The sequence below is a fragment of the Olea europaea genome, chromosome 8 (assembly GCF_002742605.1).
Source record: "Olea europaea var. sylvestris chromosome 8, O_europaea_v1, whole genome shotgun sequence".
Lineage (NCBI taxonomy): Eukaryota > Viridiplantae > Streptophyta > Magnoliopsida > Lamiales > Oleaceae > Olea > Olea europaea.
In genome coordinates this window covers 5,914,717-5,932,474 of record NC_036244.1, presented here as the reverse complement: position 1 = coordinate 5,932,474, position 17,758 = coordinate 5,914,717, and the positions used below count along the sequence as shown (strand labels likewise).

General features: G+C 38.3%; 2 protein-coding genes across 5 annotated transcripts in view; one reads left to right on the top strand and one right to left on the bottom strand.

Moving 5' to 3' along the window:
• Nucleotides 1-1,682: 1,682 nt before the first annotated feature.
• On the top strand, nt 1,683-16,474 carry LOC111398644 (U-box domain-containing protein 34-like). Of its 4 annotated transcripts, XM_023025642.1 has the most exons (11): nt 1,683-2,093; nt 4,727-4,842; nt 5,033-5,154; nt 12,580-12,794; nt 12,882-12,957; nt 13,166-13,454; nt 13,830-13,931; nt 14,007-14,435; nt 15,214-15,969; nt 16,137-16,219; nt 16,297-16,474. In XM_023025642.1, exons 1-10 carry the CDS (start codon nt 1,886-1,888, stop codon nt 16,179-16,181), a joined length of 2,358 nt encoding a protein of 785 aa, XP_022881410.1. In that variant the 5' UTR covers nt 1,683-1,885; the 3' UTR covers nt 16,182-16,219; nt 16,297-16,474. The 4 variants fall into 4 exon arrangements, with proteins under 4 accessions (XP_022881410.1, XP_022881409.1, XP_022881412.1 ...); XM_023025641.1 differs by having other exon boundaries at nt 1,877-2,093; nt 16,137-16,474; XM_023025644.1 differs by lacking the exons at nt 1,683-2,093; nt 4,727-4,842; nt 5,033-5,154 and adding an exon at nt 5,478-5,549 and having other exon boundaries at nt 16,137-16,474.
• Nucleotides 16,475-16,555: 81 nt separating this feature from the next.
• The window catches only part of LOC111398214 (probable LRR receptor-like serine/threonine-protein kinase At4g31250), a 2,930-nt gene continuing 1,727 nt past the window's right edge, over nt 16,556-17,758 (bottom strand). Inside the window, exon 2 of the mRNA XM_023025146.1 lies at nt 16,556-17,412. Coding sequence (XP_022880914.1) covers nt 16,745-17,412 — 668 coding nt within the window. The 3' untranslated portion in view covers nt 16,556-16,744. The remainder of the gene's footprint in view (nt 17,413-17,758) is intronic.

Genomic DNA, 17,758 nt, shown 5'->3' with positions numbered 1-17,758 from the left:
AATCGATTTTTTAACCCTTTGAGAGAAAATTGAGTCTTATCTATGAGTGAAAAAGTCACAACCCTTTCTACATTCTAAATCTACAATACAATTCCTATAATTTTCATATTAACTCTTTTATGGTGTAATTTGAGTTTCATTATCTCTAAATTTACTCATGAGTTAATTATGTCCAATTCTAGTTTAAATCATATTATTTTGCCTCTTTCTTCCATTATTCCAAATGTATTACACGAGTTTTTGTAAACCGATGACTTCAATCAAATGTTTGGTGCTTCCGATTCCAACAATAAATGGTGAGAATCGTAGTAAAAATTGAAAAAATATGTTTTCATAAATTTTATAAATTTTTGAGTCTTGAAAAGATAAATGTTCTAGGGTCTGTTCGATAATGATTGTACGAATCGATTTTTTAACCCTTTGAGAGAAAATTGAGTCTTATCTATGAGTGAAAAAGTCAGAAATGACGACTGATTTAGAAAAGTAATTGTCAAAAAATTGATTTTTTGAGATGAAAAATCAGAACCAAACGTGGGCTAATATTTGACGAGTGTTTCATGCAATAAGTAAATGTGAATAATCAAATGAACAATCTTGATTAGTCTCTTGCATAGTGATAACGTAAAAGATTATAACATTTGTCTAGTCAAGACTAAAAAATATATGAGAATCATATATTTATTGTTTACTGCAATATTCACCGATTACAAATTTAGTTAAATTTAAATTTTTGGTTTTTAATCATATCTTTCCAATTTTAATATATATTATATCATTCTATCCCTTTTTTCCATATATTATTCCAACTGACAGTTCAACGAATTTTACGTTTACATATGAATCTAGATCGAACATTTTATATATTAACTTCTAATGAATTGATTGCGCTCATTGCCTCTCTAAACATTTTCTTAAACAGTGGTATCGAATGATATATTTCGGGAGAGGGGACTCTATGAAGTGAAAAGAACGGTTTCAAAAAATTGAGAGACCATGAATACAGCTATTTTGTTAAAGTCAATATCTAAAAGTCTGGTCCCGATTCATATGCAACTATTGAATTGGTTAAAAGATGTCCTCTAAATGACTCTTCGAAAACTTTGTGAATAAATATTCGACACAAAGATTCGAATCCAACGAAGTTGTGAGTGATGCTGTAAGTGTGTCGTCCAAGATGCGTCCTTGGGAATCTCATGTTGCTCCAGTGTCAAAATAAGTTTGTTGTCGCCTCTCTCGATTTCTCCTCGATAAAAGGGAGAAGATGTTGTGTATGATTGTATTTCCCTCTAGCGTGACATTTCTTATTTTTGCATTTACATAGATTTATTTTCTTCTCTTTTGATTTGACTTATATGTCTATTAAAATTTCACGTTTTATATGTTTTGTCAAATTGTATTTTTGCGTATAAACTTTAATTGAGATTTCCCTCAAAGTCAAATGGGTGTCTCTGAACATTTTCAAACTACATGGACTGTAGTGTATTAATATAAAATTAAAGGTGCGAGAGTGTAATTATCAAAAGAAAATAATGGTTAAGCAATCATTTCCCCGCCAAAACTGGAGCTCCTCTCAAGCTTCTGAGAGGAAACAATTGGAGAGAAATGGGAGATTTTTGTATGGTACGAACCAAATCTACATCGTCAAAGAAACTGAATTTATTTTTTCATGTTTCTGTGAAGAAGAAATTGAAACATCGATTCGTAAAACGAGTAGAGTTCCTGTAAAAAAGGGGGGAAATCTTGATTACAAATCCTCGAGAATTTTTATGTTACGAGTATGGGTTGAGACAATAGCAAAGAAGGATCACGTTTCGTGAGACGAGATAAGCGATTAGTCCTGCTTTGCTGCTTGGGGTTTAGATTTGTAAGTGATTCAACCAAATATATGACGATGCCTCCCATGGGGAACCCCGGAGAAAGGATGACTCAGATGCCTAGGTTGGTGGCGGTGGCAATAGATAGGGATAAAGGAAGCCAAATTGCTTTGAAATGGACTGTTGATAATCTTCTTGGCAAAGGCCACACCGTTGTTTTGGTCCATGTTAGAGTTAAGCAAACATCCTTGTCTACATTGCCATCTACGTCTATCCCGAGTAACTCTCTCTCTCTCTCTCTCTCTCTCTCTCTCTCTATACCTGTGTTTATGTATGCATGAGTGTTTGCATAAATAAATTATTGATTTGATAATTATAATCTGGCTCATTTCTTTTACATGGCTGTGGACATTAGGCCAGCTTGCTCCAATTATTGATTCATTTTGAGAACAGTTGTTTCTTAGATAATCATCTGAAGATTCGATTCAATTAATAATTTTGACGGGCAGTATGTGGTTTGTGAAGTGATATTGAAATTTAAGGATGAAATAGAAGTGATATGCTCTTAGTTTAGCTTCATCAAAATTTTTACATGTAGAGTTGTGATCCATTGGCTGCTATGCCCTTTTTGTTTTAAATGCCCAATACTCTTAAATTCTTTTGGAGGTTCTCAGACAAGGGAGAAACAGAAAGGTTGACAAAATAAAATTATACAAATAGAATGTATGTTACATTTTGAAGAGGTGAAGTGAAACTCCTTTTGGTAAACCAATAACTAGAACAAAGAATAGAAGTTGGCAGGAGAGCATAAGTTATCTTATCGGCTCTAAAGAAAAAGGGGACTCTAAAGAGAAGATTTTAAGGAACAGAGCAGAATTCTTCTTCAAGGTTAGAGAGAGAAACATTGCTCAAGAATTAAGACCTATTGAAGGTAACACAAGATTATGAAGTGTGTTGATATCAGAATTTTGTCGATAGAGCCACGTCAATTTCAGGTGGGCAAAAGTGATTCGCCTGGTTGGTTGGTGGTTTTTCGCCACCTTCTCCTTATTGAATATTCTGTAAAATAGATGCCAATTAGCATAGCATCCACTGGAGGGGTCGTGGTGGCTGATTCTACTCTTCTGGTCATGTTAGATATCTGTTTGAAAGAAGTAAAAAGGTAGTTGACGAAGAGGATAATGGTTTTGATTCAGGATATATTAGAAGAGTATTTTTTCTTTTCATTCCTTTTGGGGAGTGAAAACATTAGAATGCCTTTTTGGGAAGAATGACTCTGTTTTAATGGACGGAATCCATCGGAGAGGGAAGCCTTGTGTTTCAGAGACAAAGTCGCTATTTTATTGGTTGGCTAGTCATGTCTCCTGGTGATTATGTCTGTAGCCGCTTAGGAACTTGTGCTGCCGAAGGTATACTTGTGGGAACTTTTTCCTCAAGTCACATTTTGTGTGCCGAGCTACTGTTCTATTGATGGGTAGTTGTCTTATTTCGGCAGCTAGTGCTGCTCAGTTCTGTGCGGACCTGAGCAAGTCTTTTGGCCCATTTTTTGCCCACAGGTTGACTTTTTCCAATGCTAGGTCAGACCTAAGTGCCTTAGTCCAGCCATGTGGCCTGAGTTATAGTTTGGTCTACTTGTGGGAACTTTTTCCTCAAGTCACATTTTGTGTGCCGAGCTACTGTTCTATTGATGGGTAGTTGTCTTATTTCGGCAGCAAGTGCTGCTCAGTTCTGTGCGGACCTGAGCAAGTCTTTTGGCCCATTTTTTGCCCACAGGTTGACTTTTTCCAATGCTAGGTCAGACCTAAGTGCCTTAGTCCAGCCATGTGGCCTGAGTTATAGTTTGGTATAACAGGCACTTCTTCTCAGGTCTGAGTTGTTCTTTCCTGTTATTCAAGTTGTTTGACACTCAAAATGGGCTGGCCAGTCATAGGTACTAGGTAGTCCTGTGTCAGCTTTGGCCGAGACTTAAATCTGAACATTCCGAAAATTGTAACGATGCTTTGTGTTCATATACTTTCCTTGGTTTTTTCAGTCTCGCAAATATACTTTTTAATGGGAGTTGCTTTTGCGTATTCGGAAGTAGGAGAATAGCAAGAGGTGATTCTCTGGTTCCAGGCTTCAAGGCTTATGAGGGTTGGTTGTGCTCTACTAGGCCATGAAATGTGCTTATTGTTGTAGGGAAGCTGCTCCATGTGATGACTAGACTTGCAACATTGGACATATGCCCCTTCACTATGTCACCATGTCATTCTAGGATGTAACAGATGTAGGTATAAGAAGTATTGGAGCGCAGAAGATACCCAAAGGACCTATTTTCAGAATTTCTGCAAGATTATATCTCTTCGACTTGAAAACTATTGCACATAAATGAATTAGTAGTACTACAAAATGTGTTGGTTTTTCGCTAGCAAATCGGCACAGCAAGTCGTGGTTTTCTCTGTCTATATTATATTTCTTGCAAAACAACTTGAATCGGTTATGTGAAAGATCAACTAGATTCCTTCCTCAAAAGATTCCATCAAACTGGTACATCGAAATGAAAAACGACACACATAGGTGTGAAATAATTTCCATATCTTTCCTATAGTTATATGCATTTTATCCTTCTTCATGTTCTGTACTGTTATCATCGAAAAAGCTGCTTGATTTTTAATAGTTACTCTAGTGTGAAATACTTCAATAATATTGCTAATTTGTTGTTGCAGATTCTGTCTCATAGTAATTGTGATATACTTTCGTTAATATGACCAGTCAGAACATGTTTCCTTTAACCACACTAATACTTTAGCGATTGAAAATGCGAATTTCCCATGTCTTGGTCCTAAATAATTAATTTCTTGTGTTATCATTTTCTCGAATATTGCACAGTGCTCGCGATCCTTACAGTTGATTCCATATCTTTTATTGCACAGGGCCTAACTACATGATGATTTCTGATAGTGGTCAAAATGGATCAACTAATGCAGATTCTGATGCACAACTAAAGGAACTGTTCCTTCCTTTCCGTGTTTTTTGTGCACGCAAGGATGTGAGTTTTCAGAATCCAAACATGTTTGCTCTTATTATATTTATTAGAGAAATGCAGTTGTTTCCTTCCAGACTACTACGGGAACTTCCTGTAATCTTCTCATTATTTACGGAAAAACTGTAGCATGAAAGCATTTAATAGTTAGTCACCTCGTCGCACATATTCTAACTCTCTTATATTCAATTGTCAGATACAATGCTGCGATGTCGTGCTTGATGACGCAGATGTAGCTAGAGCATTAAGTGAATTTGTAAAACAGTCAGCAATAGATGTACTGGTTCTTGGTGCAGCGGCAAAAGGCAGCATCTTCAGGTATGCGTTCCTATTTGAAAGTTCCACGCTTCAACAGTAAAGTATTATCTCAACATTTCTTTCAATACCTCGTCAGTATTTGGAAGAAATGTTTCCTTGAAAAGTTCGACTAGAAAACTAAAAGGTTCTCGTATTTTTTAGCGTTGCATATGTGGATACTGATAGTTAATTGATAGACTTGCAAAATTGAGGACCAAGCGTTCACGAGATAACATATTTGATATTGACGAGTACAAAAAGAAGCTGGGGGAGAAAACACCTAACCATGAACCAATTTTCATCAATAAGATTTTACTTGTCCACGCAGATGTAGCTAGAGCATTAAGTGAATTTGTAAAACAGTCAGCAATAGATGTACTGGTTCTTGGTGCAGCGGCAAAAGGCAACATCTTCAGGTATGCGTTCCTATTTGAAAGTTCCACGCTTCAACAGTAAAGTATTATCTCAACATTTCTTTCAATACCTCGTCAGTATTTGGAAGAAATGTTTCCTTGAAAAGTTCGACTAGAAAACTAAAAGGTTCTCATATTTTTTAGCGTTGCATATGTGGATACTGATAGTTAATTGATAGACTTGCATAATTGAGGACCAAGCGTTCACGAGATAACATATTTGATATTGACGAGTACAAAAAGAAGCTGGGGGAGAAAACACCTAACCATGAACCAATTTTCATCAATAAGATTTTACTTGTCTTTCAGATATATTTCTAGTTTTTGTTTTTCTAGTTTTCCCAAGAAGAACCACTCGAAATTAATATTTTCGGGCAGATGACTAGTCAAATTATCTTCTTCAATTCTCCTAAAAAATAATCAGCCAAATTGGCATCCCATTTAGTTAAGAAATTTTTTAATTCTTCATTGTTATCTGTTAGAAATTTCTGTAGATTAAACTGTATTATACAAGAGAGGATAGTCTTGGAATTCTCTCTTCGATGGTATTCCCCTCTCTAATTTCTAAGTCCAACATCCAACCCCGCAACCAGCAAACCGCCACACCACCCAATCATCACTGACCCTGTTGATGCCAGTGACGACAATATCGCGTTGTCCGGCAAACCCCAAACAACTGGCCTCACTCCACATAGACAACCGCACACTCAGGCGGCTGCCCTAGGTGGAAATGCTAGCATTGCCGCTTGAATCAATGTTATAACTAGAGATGAGACCATCTGGGATGGAGCAGCGACACTGGGTGATGTAAAAATTGGTGGAAGAAAAAGAAATATAGGCAGAGAGATGTGGATCGATTTGGGATCCAAACCCAGATTCTACAAAATTTGGCCACCACTCTGACATATGCGCCTAACCAACGTATTGTGCAGGTGATTTTGACCGGGGAGGTGTTGCAGTGCGGAGCACGCATCGTCGGAGTGGCATGTCTGCCCGTGTGTGCTAGCCACATGCCGACGCTGGACAATCAGGAAACTCGTCAGATTATTTCCAGATCACCCACAATGCCTATCCTACCATCAGATGTGCCGTTTACACACAATTAGGGGAGAAAGTTAGCGGATGCATACGGTATGGTATTCAATCATCGTTTTCGAGTGGAAGTGAAGGAGTTTGTAATTTCTGTCAACAATTTCAATACTGATAGGATGATAGAGTGGGGCTTGAAGATGTTGAACGCAATCTCTATGGGAATGTTCGGCACACTTTGGATGGTGAATATGGTGGACAAGTTGAGGGTGACTAGTAGGCTTGAGGATTTCGTCTCTAAGTTCAATGATTCGTTAATAGCTTTTTTGGTACAACGATGTGTGAACAGTCATGGTCGGTACTTGACGATAGCATAGTATAGGGATAGGCGTCGAAAGGGAGTTGTAATGGTGTCGAAAAGTGCGAATGGAGAAGGATGGGCATCGAATTCGCAGGTGTTTTAGGCAGCAGTTGATTCATTTGTTGATGGAGATGAGGCTAAACGTCGAACAATGAACGAAGGAAGTCGACAAGGGATGACCTATGCTGAAGTTACGGCAAACTTACAGGCGTTGCAGAATGTTGATCAAAAGGTACTAATGCGAAAGTAAAAGGTGGTCACTGTGAGTGAAAATAAGGTAATTGCATTATGCCTAAGTCTAAGAAAGCATATGCAGAAGGTTCGTATGATGGTTCATTGAATACTGCTGACATAATGGCTCGGGTCCAGGCATTGAAAGGGGAGTTGGATGAATTATTTAGGACAGTGGTGTAACGCCCCAAAATTTTAAAAAAATTGGAGTGTTACGAAAAACTCAATTTTCTCTTTAATAAATGCGGAACGACACAAATCAAAGAATTTCTTTATTTTCACCCATAAATATCAATTTAAAATAAACAAACTAGTATTTGAACAAATAAAAAATATAAAAATATTCAACTAACGAATTTAAAGACAAACCAAAAATTTTATACTTTTCGTTTTCGAATCCTATTAGCAGCCCACATCATAAATTCGCCACAGTTCCAATCGATCGCACAAACCTGTAAAAATTATAGTAAGAGTGAGTATTTAAAAATACCCAATAAGATAAGTGCAGTTTCCATACACAAATATATAACAAATAAAATTACACTTTATACCACTCTGCTCTTACGAAATATATTGATGATCAAGCAAAACACTCATCTTAGGTCCTCTTATAATCCCCTAAGATTTCATCTTTCTTTTTTAACGAACCTGAAGGTCCATTGACAATTCAGACATATTTAATTGAATTTCCTGTTGCCGTTACTGATCTAGGAGAAATGTTGGGCAATGATTTACTGAATTGTAAATAGATTTATTGAAATGGATAGAAACTAGAAATAGAAATTGAAAGAACAATTCCAAGCATTTGAGAGGCTGGATCTCGCCTAATAGACTCAACAAATTACTCAATATTTTGCATGCCTTTCCTTTTCTTTTTCTCTTCTATTTATAGGCAATCCTTACTATAGCCTATTACATTTTTATCCCTCCTAACTAACTAGTGAACATTCTAGAATCTGTCTTTATTAGACTCTATCATTACTCTCCACCTCGAAATCCACCTTGTTCTCAAGGTGGAAATTGTTGCTGTCTTGGTCAATTCATCATGCAACCTCGCAGTTTCCTTGCAAGAACTCCAGTCATGGTCACTATGGAGTATGGGTGTTTCAACCTTTCGAAGTGGACGGACCTACTCAGTTGAGCAACTATCACCAATATAGTGTCCAGGGCAATTCCATATCCAGTTGCCCCTATCACCAACGGAGATTTTGCATATGCAATAGGCTGAGGCACTGAGCAAGCATTTTCTTCAGTTTGTTTACACATGCCCCCCTTGTGAAATTATTGTAGTCATCCACGTAGATTTCATCATGCAACATGTAGATCCCTCCTCTTCTTTCATCTTCTCCAACATCCCTAAGTATGTTCGTCCATTGATTTGCAATCCCCAATGCCAAAACAGCAATATCAACACTCTCGGTAGTTGCCTGGGATTCGGGTGCAATTTCCCTCGCCATCGTTGCTTGACGAAGTACAGTAGATGCAGTTGATTTGGATTTACCTTGAAAAGCAAGGGGCTATTCAACGATTTTTGAAAATAGGAAAATTGTAGGCGGTAACTTACCGGTAGGTTGAGCCTATTAAGTTTACTTCCATGTGTGTCGAAATTTAGTGGGGCTTGTTTCACAACTTCACTGCTGCCTTTCCCCTGTTGGGCCAATTCCAAAACCAAGCCTATAGGTTCTTTCATCTGAAATTCAGCCATCAATTCCAGCCCATTCTCTTCCCCTTTCTTCTCCGTTGTCTTCTTCTCCTCCAGCAATAGTCCTTGTTCATACACTCCCCTCAAAGAAGAAGCTAGGAACCTGGTTTGCCGGTAAAGTTCTAATAGATCCGGACGTTGTTGCTGATCTGATGCTGATCTATAGAGCTGCTGGAAAGGATTCTTCTCTGCTGCAACAGTAGATCTAATGGCTGCAGCTGGTGAATCTGCTCTGGACATGTAAAGCTCGTAGCTAGTAGTTTCTGTGGTCTGCAACCTCAATTGACCACCCAACTTTGCTGAAATGAAGTTAGGTGTAGCTCCATAATCAATCAAGACTATTACTAACTGCCCCAAAATCGAACCCCTAGTTTTCATGGTTTTTGTTGTGGTTAGTCCTCCCACATAATTGAGTGATATCTCCCCTAATTCACCTACTTCGTCCTCTTCATCACCTTCTGGAACATTCCATGGAACATCAACTTCTTCCTCTTGTACCACCAAAATCCTTGACTCTTTATTTCGACACCTACGACCCGGGTTGTATGTTACATCACAGCGATAACACCAGCTTGTTTCCCTCTTCAGACGAAGCTCAGCGGCCATGAGTCTCTTAAATGGAGGAGCACCCTTTGCGATTGTCAGTCGTCGGACTATGGTTGCTGCTGATTTTGGGTTGTTTTGGTGTGTTGGGTGGATTACGTGGGTGAATTAAGTATGAAAATTGGCTTGATATGGGTGTATAAATGGACTAAAAGCTGGATTTAAGAGGTTGGAATTTTTCCTCATTTTATTTGGGCCAAAACTGAGTTGGCTTGATTTAGGAAGTCCTTCGAGCCTTCTCCCATTTGGTCCCACCGGCTCTTTTATATGAACCCCAGCCCTACTTGTAAGCCCAAGTTCGTCCTGTTTCACCCCGTGGTCTCCATCTCCTCCCGATTCATCCAGATCAACCTCTTCTCCTTTTTTAGCCCATTAATCACAGCGTCTTCCATCATCGTTTCAGAATTTACCAGCAATCGAGCTGTAAGTATCTCAGCAATCGACAATTTGAGTCCACGACTTCGCGCTCCTGCCTTCCCTAATTCCTCCCTGTGATTCCGATCTTCTTTACTCACTTCGTTTTCTTCAATTTTTGGTATGACTTCAAAATTAAAGACGGGCTTCGGCGAAGTGAATGGACCTCCTTTTCCTCCCTGTCCTCCTGGCGGTGCTTGATGCGGCTATGTACTCCAGCTTCCTCCAATTTTGGGGAAATTTTAGATGTGATGGTGAGTTTCGGTGACTTTTCTATTATCCCCTTCTCATGCCTTTCTCGTTCCGGTCCACCCCCTTCTTTTATCATCAGATCGAGCTTCTTCATCATCCTAGACATCTGTCACGGACCTAGTTTCGTTACACCCGAACAACTAGAACCGTGCGGCTTTAACGCTTGACAATTCCGGCACCTCACGAGGAAACGTTAAGTCAGCCTTTTCACGCTCACAAATAATTTAACCAATGAGACTAAATTATACTCACGTTGAAAAGAGAATTTTGGAGCAAGGAATATATGGAAAATAAGTAAGGTTGGGAAACTTTCTTTGCATAAATGAAAGGGAAAACTTTACAATCTCTCTAATGAATAAACTCACTTAACTCTACATGATTTACAAATGAGACTTTCATCTCTATTTATAGGCAAAATTTAAACCTCCTTAAAATCAAGTTGCATTTACTTTACAACCCATGCTTAGTTGGTCACAACTCGTGCTTAGTTGGTTACAACTAATGCTTAGTTGTCGTCAAGCGGATGATCTTACAATTTTCCTTGCAAGTTGGCGCCAACTCGATCGTAGTTTGCATCTTTGATATTATTTTCGCCAACTCGTGCTTAGCTTGCATTTTTGATAATATCTTGCAAGTGGCACAAGTGGACAAGTTGTGCAAGTAGCCCACTTGCATCCCAAAATATCTCGCTGCAGGTTCATGTATTTTTCCTCCCAAAAGGGATGGGTCGGGACTTAGAAAAATCCCATTAACGTGCTGGAAAACTGCACCATTTAGGCAGCCTGCATTCTGTCCAAAACAATCTACCTGCATCCCCTATCGCAAGCTGTTCCGTCCTGCTGAAGCGTGCTGTCCACGTTGTTTTGCGATCGCTACTGGGACGAATCGAACGCGACCACGTGGGGCGTAAGTCATTGCTCTCTTAAATTCTAATTTCATTTCTCCAAGCTCTTCTTGCAGTACATCGATCTCAGTTTCCAAATGATTAACTCGATCTTCTAATTGTTTTTCTTCCTCAGAGGTACTGTCCCAGGGCCAGAATGATTGCTCTGATACCATTTTGATAGGATCCCCTACTGCTGTACCTCAACTAATGGAATTTCCTAGTTGCCGTTACCGATCTAGGAGAAATGTTGGGCAATGATTTACCGAATTGCAAATAGATTTATTGAAATGGATAGAAACTGAAAATAGAAATTGAAAGAACAATTCCAAGCATTCGAGATGCTGGATCTCTCCTAATAGACTCAAACAACTACTCAATATTTTGCACGCCTTTCCCTTTCTTTTTCTCTTCTATTTATAGGCAATCCTTACTATAACCTATTACATTTTTATCCTTCCTACTAACTAACTAGTGAACATTCTAGAATCTGTCTTTATTAGGCTTTATCATATGTAGGATGTATTAAAAGCATGGAGGAGAAGATTTCGTAATAAGAATAACAAGCTTGTTTGGGACCTTATTCTAGGATATATCGTTTGGTGTGTGTGGAGGTAGAGAAACAACTGTTGTTTTGATGATCATACATGGACAACAAAGTAGATTAAAGAATTGTTTTATTTGACATTGTATACTTGGTTTAATGCTGCGGCTGCTACTCGTATGGGCGGGTTGCCCAATTTTATGTTGTTTCTGTCTTATATTAATTGATAATACACTTTCTGTGTATTATCCATGATTAATAATTTGTTAGATTATTTATCAAAAAAAAATTTTACAAGTGAGGACTTAGGTTTTTCAATTTTGTTTCAAATTTTATTATTAAGGAATCAATATTATAGATTTTGCTCCTCCTATTTCTTCTTCTTCTTCTCTAAACATCTCTTCTGTTATGTCATGCATCAAAAAGCCTTATAAAAGAAATCCAAACAAGAAATATATCTTTTGTAGTAATGAGTACTTATTTTAGTGAGCATGATATAGTTAAAAAGACTTATGACGTCAGAAATAGAATAAACGTATCTTGTATAGTAATGAGTACTTATTTTAGTGAGCATGATATAGTTAAAAAGACTTATGACGTCAGAAACAGAATAAACGTCTGAGCATTACATTTGTATCTTCTAACTTGAAGTAACCTCATCAGAGTAACTGTTCCACGTATCTGTAGATGTACGTCCATATCAGTAGAATGTTGCCAACAAGACACACTTCTCATGTTGTGTTTCAGGATTAAAAGTAAGTTCTTATACTATATGCTTATATATTTGAGTTAAGGGGCTAAAATGCTACCTAACTAAATAGTCTCTAGATGAAAATTCAGCATAGTCATAGCACTTTGAAGCTGCACAATACGGCATTCAATTTTAAGTCCAAAAGGGTTTTAGATTGATGGTTTTGTCTGATTAACTGAAACCAACATATATATATCTTTTCGTGCGTCAACTAGAATACAAGAGCAGATTGTAAAAGTCTAATTTAAGTATGTGCTCATCAGATTTAAAGCCAAAGACATTCCTGGAACTGTATTAAAAGGAGTTCCTGATTATTGTACCGTGTATGTCATCCACAAAGGAAAGATTTCATCCACACGAGCTGCTTCCCGACTAGCGCCATCCATCCTCACTCCACTTCGTAACCAGATAATGCTTCAGGCCTGCGGCAAATCTATTGCGTCTGAGGCATCGTTACCCTCCAGTTATAATTCCAGAAGTTAGTTATTTCGAAGAATATAACCCTATCTGTTTTTTGCAATTTTCCCTAGTTGTAAGTTTGATTCTGAATAATTATTATATGCAGGTTCTATTTCAGGGTCTTCAAGGCGAGGATCTGAACCATCTCCACATTCCACGCAAAATGAGGCAAACTTTATCAAGTATGTCATGTTTGGTTGCTCAAAGCATGACACATATTAACTATGTTCCAAGCATAAAATTATGTACAGAGGATGCATCTCTCCATAACAATGCCTTCTGAAATTTTCTTTTCCACTGTTAAAAGAACATAACTAATAGTTAATTTTTGCAGTAGCATGACGTGCACCTTTATCCATCCCAAAATGCTAACTTTTTACTCTGCAACAGATCACCGTTTACTCACAGGAAGGCCCCAAATGGCAAACCATATGAACTCTCAGCGCCTGATACTGACATATCTTTTGTCAGTTCTGGAAGGCAAAGCGTTGATATGTTCCAATCATTTGCTGACAGCTTAGATAACTCTCTAACCCCTCCTCGGCTTTCAGGCTTCTCAGACATAGATAGCCAAGGGTTAGACTCATGGCAACTTGGGAGCAAATCCGTAGGCACAGTAACCCCTCCAGAATTCTCATCTGCCACACCTGAGAATGATAAATTTGCAGCGCAGGCAATGGTAAGATCAGCTTGTGTACAATATAACATACAGATTTATCTGCAGACTTATTATATCTGCTAATATAGACTACATAATATATTTTCCAGCTCGCATTTCCACCTTCAAGTGAATTTTAGTTATTTTTATGCAAAAGTTAACATCATTTATCTGTTTGCAAGCAAGATACTTTTATTGCTTGATTATCCATCAACTGTAATGGATTGAAGCCAGTATCAATTAAACAGCTTCAAATTGGGCGACAGGGAAGAATTCACTAATTTACCACAATTATTTGTCATTTGAGTTCCTATAATTTAATAGACATGCACTTCTAGCAGTACAGAAATGAAGAAAAATTAGAATCTTAATTTGTTTCAATGCCATGACTTACAGGAGGAAGTGGAAGCAGAAATGAGAAGGTTAAAGCTGGAGCTCAAGCAAACAATGGATATGTATAGTACTGCCTGCAAGGAGGCTCTCTCAGCAAAAGAAAAGGTATAAGAAAAGATAACTTCTTTTGCCCAGGAATTTAATTTTACTTTGTGCGTTTTAACACATTTTATGTTGTAGGCAAAGGAGCTCCAACGGTGGAAAATAGAAGAGCAAAGGAGGATAGAAGAGGCTATGTTAGCTGAAGAAGCTGCAGTGGCACTAGCAGAAAAGGAAACGGCCAAGTCCAGGGCAGCCCTTGAGCATGCTGAAGCATCTCAAAGAATAGCAGAGCTGGAGTCGAAAAAGAGAATCAATACAGAAATGAAAGTACTAAAAGAATCAGAAGAGAAGGGTAAGGCACTAATCTCTATGGGACAATCAAATGTCAGGTACAGGAGATACTCAATTGAGGAGATTGAAACTGCAACAGAATATTTTTCAAAATCTCGAAAGATTGGTGAAGGAGGTTATGGACCAGTATACAAGTGCCATCTGGACCATACCCCTGTAGCAGTTAAAGTCCTTCGCCCTGACGCTACTCATGGAAGATCACAGTTTCAGCAGGAGGTATGTTAATGCAATGAATATAGGTTTTGACATAATAAACATGGAGTGTAGTAGGTTAGCAAAAGAGAAACAAATACATTTGTTAGTAAATTTCCCAATGAGAAACTGGCTTGTTGAATGAAGATGAAAGAGTCACATTTTAAGAGCGAGACAACATTTTTTGTCAATTTATTCATATTTTGTATTTATAAAAATGCCGTCCATTCTGTATGAACTGCACAGAATCTTGGTTGATAAATTCACATACACAAAGTTACACCTATGATCCAATAGGTCAGAGAGGTAGCCGTCTGTCACAAAGATTTGAGAAGATTTTTAAACTGGAAATCTAAAAAACAAGAGCCATATATTAGCAAGCACACTAAAATTATGTGAGTGTGAGCAATTTGTTTAAATGTTTTTCTATTTAGCTGATGGGGAGAATTGTCAAAAACCAGTTGAAAATTGCAATGTCAAACTAGAAAAGATTAAGGTATTTGGAGCTATTCATGTTGAATTTAATATTAGTGCATGAATAAAATTCTCTATTGCCAACTTAGTTGTTAAAGCAAGTACTGGAAGGGCTTTTCCTACAACGTTCATTTGAAAACTAATTTAGGTACCAAGCTGTATTAGATTTTTACTCTCTCAATCCTCATTATTTTGGTTATGTTGCTCTGCAGGCATCATTTATTCCTCTTCCACCATCTCTTGTATTCCCTTTGTGTACAAATTGTCCACCTTTGTGAAGCATTAGATATATTTGATTGTATGGTTAAATCTTCATTTGTAATACCAGGTTGAAATATTAAGTTGCATACGGCACCCCCATATGGTCCTTCTTCTAGGAGCCTGCCCTGAGTATGGTTGCTTAGTATATGAATACATGTCCCATGGAAGCTTAGAAGACCGCTTATTCCAACGCGAAAACACCCCACCTCTATCTTGGCAGCAGAGGTTCCGAATTGCAGCTGAAATTGGCACTGGCCTGCTTTTCCTCCACCAGACCAAGCCAGAGCCCCTTGTACATCGGGATCTGAAGCCTGCCAATATCCTGCTTGATCGTAACTATGTAAGTAAGATTAGTGATGTTGGCTTGGCCAGGCTTGTCCCTCCATCTGTGTCAGATAGTGTCACTCAGTATCGGATGACATCCACTGCGGGAACTTTCTGCTACATAGATCCAGAGTACCAGCAAACGGGAATGCTTGGTGTAAAATCTGATATATACTCCTTGGGAATCATATTCTTACAGCTTCTTACGGGAAAGCCACCAATGGGTCTGACTCATCACGTTGAAAGAGCTATTGAGAAAGGAACCTTCCGTGATATGCTGGATCTAGCTATACCTGATTGGCCCTTTGAAGAGGCCCTAAGCTTCGCTAAATTGGCACTCAGGTGTTCTCAATTAAGAAGGAAAGACAGACCAGATCTTTTTAAAGTTGTCCTGCCAGAACTGAACAAACTGAGAGAGCTTGCAGAAGATAGCGAGTCCAACTTAATACCATTCAGTGCAGCCCCCTTGGCCAGCCATAGTCAAGTTTCTGTGTCTAAAGTAAGTTTATGCACATTATCTTGAAACTCTTTCTTCTCTCTCTCTAATATTCTACGCACTACACTTCCTGAAGTGCTGAATGTATAGGATGAAACTCAGGAGAAATCTAAATCAATTCCCACAGTCAATTACATTCAGTTAGATATTATTTTTATGAACAACTGCAGGACTTTAGTTATCCACCATCTCCACAATCAAGCATGGGGAGCTGAGAATAAGTCAAAAGCAAGATGACTGAAAGTAGTTATAGGTATGTACAGAAATTTTTTCTTTCCTGCCATTCCCAAGTTGCTAATGCTCTCTGAAAAGTAATTTCAGTTCCTTCAGATTGAACTACCGATGAGAATGCTTGTACAGTTGCAAAGGCCCTGCACTTCAAAATTTTCCGAAAAGTGAACAACCTTTCCTTTTATTATTTATGTACTATAATACCATACCAATCGATTTATTCATTGTATGTGGCTTACATAAATCAATTAAAAAAAATGCTTCGAATTGCAATTCAGTTGTGTTTGGCTCTACCATTTTTTTTTTTTTGGTAAATTTCTTAGTTTGTTATTGATGAAATTATTAAATCTACTTCGCCATGTACTATTACAGTGTAAATAGGTTAAGAGGATTTGATCCAACATAAGCTTAAAACAAACACTGTCTCTCGAAAATATAAAATGAATAAGCCTTGTAAAAAAAAAAAATTGCATAAATCTAGTGCAAATCTACTTGTAGAGACCATGGAGATCGAGAAAAGTAGAAATTATTCAGAGTTTCTCAAATTTCATGCTTTAGAAAATGAGATGTGTTCATCAGTTGGTGCTCTTGAGGAATACATTTCTCCTTCACTTGCATAGGAAGAATAATCATCATCACTGTCCCTTTCCTTCAGTTCTTCGATTTTCTCAATAGCCTCCTTCAAATCCCACCTTCTGTCCACATTCCATTCACAGCAGCACATTCCAATCTTCAGAAGCCTGAGCATTTGACCTTCCCCGGTCCTTCCTAAATTCATGTCCTTATCAAATATCTCACCTGTCCACTCTTCTCTTACAACAGAATTAACCCAGGTTGCCAAATCTGCATTTGGTTCTCTACCCTGTTTTAGATAGTTAGCTGGGAATCGTCCTGTGAGCAACTCGAGTATCAGAATCCCAAGGCTCCACACATCTGTCTTCCTTGTTACGTGGTCACTTTGTGTGGATTCAGGTGACTTATAGGCTACCATGATCCGCTGAGCATGCTCCTTGTTGATCACTGGTATTAGTGCATAATCAGATAGTACCGGTTCAAATGTGCTGTCTAGGAGAACATTGGATGACTTGAGATGGCCATGTGGTAGGCTTAAGCTTGGCAGCTCCTCATACAGGTAGGCCAATCCCCTTGCTACACCTTTGATGATTTTTAAACGCGTTGGCCAATCAAGACCTGGTTGGTTAGGACTTCGTTTCCCTATTCAGGAAATTAAACGTGCCTTAAGTCACGAGTCAATAAGGAAAATAGAAAATACCCCCCCCCCCCCCCCCCCCCCCGCGATTTTTGTTTCCGATCAACCTATCAAATTTTAGCCTATACTGACACAGTTTTGAAAAAGGACGAAATTACCCCCGACGCGATTTTTATTCCCGATCAACCTGTCAATTTTTTGCCCATACCGACACAGTCGCAAAAAATGACGAAATTGCCCCCGGCGTGATTTTTAATTTCCGAACAACCAGTCAAATTTTAGCTCATTCCGACACAGTCGCGAAAAATGACGAAATTGCCCCCGACGCGATTTCTGTTTCCGATCAACCCT